The sequence below is a fragment of the Zea mays genome, chromosome 4 (genome assembly GCF_902167145.1).
Source record: "Zea mays cultivar B73 chromosome 4, Zm-B73-REFERENCE-NAM-5.0, whole genome shotgun sequence".
In the NCBI taxonomy this organism is placed as follows: Eukaryota; Viridiplantae; Streptophyta; class Magnoliopsida; order Poales; family Poaceae; genus Zea; species Zea mays.
In genome coordinates this window covers 195,833,711-195,839,956 of record NC_050099.1, presented here as the reverse complement: position 1 = coordinate 195,839,956, position 6,246 = coordinate 195,833,711, and the positions used below count along the sequence as shown (strand labels likewise).

Sequence of the window (6,246 nt, the reverse complement as noted above, 5' to 3'; positions counted from 1 at the left end):
TCAGTTCCCAAAAGCGGGTCTCCATAGCTGGTGGCGCTCGTGTCCAAAAGCACTGCAACATAAAAAGGGTAGCAATCAACTAACAATTTTTGGCAAACATTGCAATCTCAAATATAATGTCTACTTTTTTTTCGTAGACCCCGACCGAAGAAGTCTATGAAGGTAATCCATTCGAAATCACTTGACTATCGATTTTTTTGACCTGCCGATGTTTTAGCCTATTGACCTCTTTTCTGAAAACTTGCTAATTTCTATTTTGACCTATATCGGTAGAAGGTTACACCATTTTCTCTTTTATTCATATATTAGTTCAATCAACAGCATATGGACCTGTTGTTAGCTTTAGAATGCTTGTTTGAGATATTCGATGACCTGTGAGCTTGCTTTGAATGTTGTTCCTATGCAGCACAATGTTTTAGTTAGCTAAAAGTAGATATTACTGATCATTGGGCTTTTGATTTGCGTAGTACCAACTGCCTTATATTGCATGCAATTGGAACACTTGGAAGCATATATCTCATGAAGTTGTAGGGCAGAATTGGACATACCGCTACTCAGCATCAACGTCTCCAGAACCAGCAACATCGTCATCTCCTGTGTCTTCATCTCTAAAAAGTTTCTTGGCAACCTTCCTGGAAGGTGATGTCCGAGCCCTATGAAAAGTTTGGTCCCATGGCATGCATGCAAAAGTGATGAGATGGTACGGGAATAACAGTCTAGGTAGTTTGCTTGGCATGAACCTAACCTTTTTCCAGTAACACTTCTGTGAGCCTTGTTTGTAGACCCATCTAGCACGCTGTAAGCAGCTCCTGATGGTGTCTGCACGCTAGGCGGAGAAGTGACAATTTCTGTTCCTTGGAGCAGATTGTCTCCCTGATGTGGGGCTATCTGTATGTTACCCTGCAATGAAAACACATGTCTAGGGCTTATTTCTTAGTGTATACAGAAGGAGAACGATGCTTTATATTGTAGGTAGCTATTTTGTTCCACTGAGTACAACAATGAACCTTGGCAATAGATGAAACTTTGTGACTCTCTGGTGTCAGTGACGGCTCGCAGATGAAGGCATCCCCCCTGTTCTGTGTGACACCTGATCCTTGTCCTACCGCGGAGTTAGCAGCCAGACAAAAAATAGGTTAGAGCCACAAGAGCTGCAGTTGATGGGGAGAGGGTGCAGTGAAAAGAGTTGTACTAAAAAAGAAACCTACTAAGTCAGAAGGGGGAAATGCTTGTTCTGTAGATGGAAAAATGCCTTTAAACTGTAACACTACGGCCTAAACGCTGTTATGGCCCCTCCCAGTGTAATGTGGCTGAGTCTTTAATATGGGCGGAACATATTCTGAATATCTACCTGAGCTATAATATTGTGATTGCTTCAAGTAATTTTCTGAGATATACACCAGTTTTGTGTGTAACATGTGCGCAACATATGGTGTTCTGGACAAATGACGCATATTAGCCTCTTTTTAGTATATGTTGAATTTCTGGTGTAGTTTGTGCAGCATGTTTGCAGTGTATGACTTTAGTTCTGTTTCCATATGCACTAATCATTACTCAATTTGACCAGTTTAATATCAATCAGTGTAGGTTCAGCCAATTTTTTATACTTTTTTTGAGAAAGCTGCCTAGTTTCAGGTGAGCAGACAGCAGAAATGACCTGGTATAGTTTCTGCCGAATAGACACAAACTGGCACTCTGCTGTCTACAAGACTGTAGTTAGCAGTGAATCTACACTGGGAGGGACCATAACAGCGTTTAGGCCCATATTACAATGTGTTTCTAATGAACCTGTGTTCATGAATATTTCCACCTCTCATCGAGTCATTGGACATCATTTTACAGCAAAAATATCCTCAGAAGATTGTATTATGACTATTATTTTGTTCGCCAAGAAAATCTCTGGCGCCAAAATGCCCTGAAGACTTTGCCTGTCCTGCTGAACTCGTCAGATATGTTAGCATGTGGAGAGGACCTTGGCCTTATCCCTGCTTGTGTTCACCCTGTATGACCCCTTTTCTGGACACTCGAAGTTGTTAACTAACTCTCTGTTAATGATAACAATGAAAACTTCTATGCAGGTTATGCAAGAACTGGGGTTGATTGGATTGCGTATCCAAAGAATGCCTAGTGAACCAAACTTGGAATTTGGTATTCCTTCTCAGTATAGCTATATGACGGTGCGTTCCCATCCATTACAGTGTTGCACTCAGATAATTTGGGAATATAATGAAAAGAATGTTCTGATTGAAAATGGCACGGAGTTTCAGAGAGGCTGTGTTGATTGATGACGGTCATTGTTTTTTGATGTTTTAGGTTTGTGCTCTCTCATGTCATGACTGCTCTACATTACGTGCTTGGTGGGAAGAAGATGAAGGAAGAAGAAGTCGTTTCTACAAGACTGTAGTTGGCAGTGATGAGGAGGCCCCATCTCGTTGCACCCCGGAAGTAGTGCACTTCATTGTTCAGCAGCATTTTGACGCTCCATCAATGTGGGCAATCTTTCCACTTCAGGTGCGAAACCTGAACTTGTGGCCTTTAAACTGTAACACTACGGCCTAAACGCTGTTATGGACCCTCCCAGTGTAATGTGGCTGAGTCTTTAATATGGGCGGAACATATTCTAAATATCTACCTGAGCTATAATATTGTGGTTGCTTCAAGTAATTTTCTGAGATATACACCAGTTTTGTGTGCAACATGTGCGCAACATATGGTGTTCTGGACAAATGACGCATATTAGCCTCTTTTTAGTATATGTTGAATTTCTGGTGTAGTTTGTGCAGCATGTTTGCAGTGTATGACTTTAGTTCTGTTTCCATATGCACTAATCATTACTCAATTTGACCAGTTTAATATCAATCAGTGTAGGTTCAGCCAATTTTTTATACTTTTTTTGAGAAAGCTGCCTAGTTTCAGGTGAGCAGACAGCAGAGTGCCAGTTTGTGTCTATTCGGCAGACTTTGCAGTTTGTGTCGTTTCAGCTTTAGGTGACCCATCATATACAGGTAGAACGGAATGGAAAGAAACAAGCAGAGGAAACAAACCATTAGTTTCATTTCTAACTTGGCATAAACTAACGTACATAGGTCTACTAAACAAATATGATAAGATGTACCTTGAGAAAGAATGGTCGACGATGGCTGTGAGGACGGTGTAGTTGGAAGTATGTTGCCACCATCCATTTTTGCGTTTATAGCATTCACTTGGAAGGAAACATTGCCATAAATAATTGTGCTTTCGGTGAAGCTAACATTCCACTCGAAAGACTTTTCCAGTAGATTTGTAATCTCTTTTGGAATGAAATCGGGTGGATTAGTCGAGATGAGGGTGTCCACATTTTTTTTAATGAGGCGTTGCGCCATTCGTCCAAAGAAGATAAATTCGGTGGTGTCAGTGTCGTCTTCAGCGGTGAGGGATATCTTGTACCTGCACAGAGTGGTTCGATTGCTAGACATCACAAACCATGAAATCTGTCCTAGACACTAAATGTCTCCTTTAGTTGCCATAGTTTGTTTTAACGACTTTTCTTTTACCTATATTACCAGAACAAGCACACTATGCACAAACTGGCATAGGTCTATCTTACAGATGTACGGTATGCTAATGCGTTGCGCACTAAACTTCACCAAACTTAAGATACTCTAACTGCATAAGCCATATACTGGACAACCTCCATCATAGGAACTCTTCTGGCTGTAGTTGGAACCGAAGCAGTCATATCTACTATCTACCTGATTGGTAACCAAAACCTTGCACAGGGCTATTGCCCCTGCTCTAATGCTGTGCATACCTCAAACGAATTTCTAGGGCATATTTACATCCCTGACATCAGCTGGGTAGCAATGAATCTCTGCATTGCTATTACTGATGGGTTCAAGAATCAAAGCCAAATACGAAATGCGTACAGTAATTTTTATTTCTTTTCTAGTATTCACCTCCAAATTGCAATATGCAACTGAAAGGGGTAAAGTTGGTCTATGTCTATCGTGCTTACAGTGTGCTTAATTTAGAACGCGTGTGAGTTAACATTTTTAGATCTAAATAGAAGGTGTCTAGAAGGTCCTTAACAAAAAACGGGGAGAGACGTAGAAGAGCTGACCTTGGGGTAGGCGATCCAATGCTGTCACAGGAACTATTGGTGCACTTATATGTGTCACCGTGTGGTTTGGTTGTCCTAAGGCATTTTTTGCATGCGTTGTACCACCATGATCTATCAATCTTGAGAATCTTTACGATGACAAGCCATTCCTTCTTCTGTAAACAATGTAACTGAAGTGAATAGGTATGAACCTGTGATAAAACTTAGGATTGAAAGGTTTAGCCGAGTAGTGGTACCTTATTTTCAAAAGGATGGAGGTACTTAATATCCTTGAGTTTCTTATGTTCAGGCACCGCAATCACTGTACCCTCAGCAGCTGCTTTCCCCTGATCCCAAATGACAGGGTGGTGGTTGGTTTCAGCACTGCTTACCCATGTCAGTTTACGAATGGCAATAATCAGATTTGGTGAGAAAGATGACGGAAAATTGTCTGTCTGAAAACCTAGGATGAGTAAGTTACCTAGTTCTGAGAGCGTTTACTTCCGGGACCGGTGCGTTTATGTACCACTTGCATGATGATCCACCGGATAAAGACACATTATCTAAAATACAATGGAACCTTTCAGACGCTCATGCGTATTAGCAGCGCAATAAAAGGGATGTAGTAGACTTACCAGCGTAACTCCTCACGAGAGTGCCAACAAATATTATTATCTGTGGTGAGGATCCACTGTCCCTGTGGATCTGTTCAGCTGGGAAAGCTGTGGCCCGCTCGCCCCAAAGCACAACATCAACGGTTGGCCCAGTATCCCTGTCAGAGTGAAGAACAGCGAGTTTACAAATAAACTGTTTATTGTATCGTGTTAGTCGTGGACACTGCAAAGAAAAAAAAGTCGTAAACGGTGCGTCTATAGCGCTATTTCATACTGCCAATTATGTGCGAAGTACGTAAATCACTAAATGCTAGGGCCTCAAAATAGCTGCCTGTTTAAATGGCCGATGGCAGATGAAGTTGTCTAGTAATCTTCTATATGAGCAATAGATAATATCAGACATGGAGGATTGGCTGAGCAGGGAAAACGATCTTTTCTAAGGTACATTGCAATGAAGTATGGTGAACCGAAGACATAGGTAGTTTAAAACCAGTTTTCCTTTGCAAGGAAGATGGCCTTTTTTATTTCCCACTATGGCCAACCTGTTTGTAGCATAACCCTTGCATGATTTGTGGACATAGTCCTGCTGAGTTTTAGGACGCAAATTGACCCCCGCGTGATCTAATGGTGTTCTTACTGTCTAGGTGCATTTACCCTTCATCTATTCCCTTGAGTGTATCGACGATTTTGCTAGCGTGGAGAATAAGAAGCGGTAGCCTCCATACGGATGATAATCTGTGGTTTAGGTTGAGGCTGTTCACGGGTTCCTTGCAATGTTGGTGCAAACAAAACTGTGCAACATACACGTGTGCGGCACCCAAAATGAATGTATAGCAGCATAGGAATGCAAATGATACCTTGCATTGCTTATAGTGACTGTTCTCTTCATAACCTCAGCCTGTCGTCCCCTTGTGCGCAGCGACGAAACATGGGAGATCACACTGACAACACCGAGCACATCTACAATAGAAACAGCGAGGGCATCAGTACTGTGTTCACGCTATTTGTAACATGGAAACCACTATGTCTAGAAGGTTACCCATGAAATATTCCTTGTAGTCCACGCGCGGTTGCAGCTGTTCTATGGGAGTGAGGTTATATGTGCAAACCGGAAAAGCAGGGGGGATCTGGAGGACAACCTCAATCGTAGTCCACTTTGTAAAGCTGATCATATTGCAGTTTTCAACCGGTTTGTAGAATCTGTTAGCTTTCCTGACTAAGAAATACTTCAGGTTGTATACCCCTCCCTCATCAAGCAGCGCACTGAACTGTTGGCATAACGGAGGATAGACCTGGGCATGTATGCTATTTCCCTAACAAAAGGAGGTAACATTTTAAACAACACGCAAGAATTGCATAGAAAATTGTATATCATGTTGTATGAGCTGATGGTTATTATGCATGCACAAGTATTAGACCAGTATAAAGATGCATGTACCTCTTCATCAAGCAAAACAAGATCAGTATGCAGGAGCCTACTGTCATCCTGAGGATCAAGGAATTCCCAAAGCCTAGAGACACGCACACACAGGCTGTGAGAGCAGTCTCCAACCA

At 41.9% G+C, this 6,246-nt stretch overlaps 1 protein-coding gene across 1 annotated transcript; it reads right to left on the bottom strand.

The window, feature by feature from the left end:
- On the bottom strand, window positions 1–5,971 carry LOC103654370 (uncharacterized). The gene is made up of 7 exons (XM_020551926.1): window positions 5,732–5,971; window positions 5,550–5,652; window positions 4,714–4,850; window positions 4,560–4,641; window positions 4,336–4,462; window positions 4,100–4,254; window positions 1–52 (listed from the first exon to the last, which is right to left on the bottom strand). Exons 1-7 carry the CDS (start codon window positions 5,862–5,864, stop codon window positions 1–3), a joined length of 789 nt encoding a protein of 262 aa, XP_020407515.1. The 5' UTR covers window positions 5,865–5,971.
- Between the last annotated feature and the right edge of the window lie 275 nt (window positions 5,972–6,246).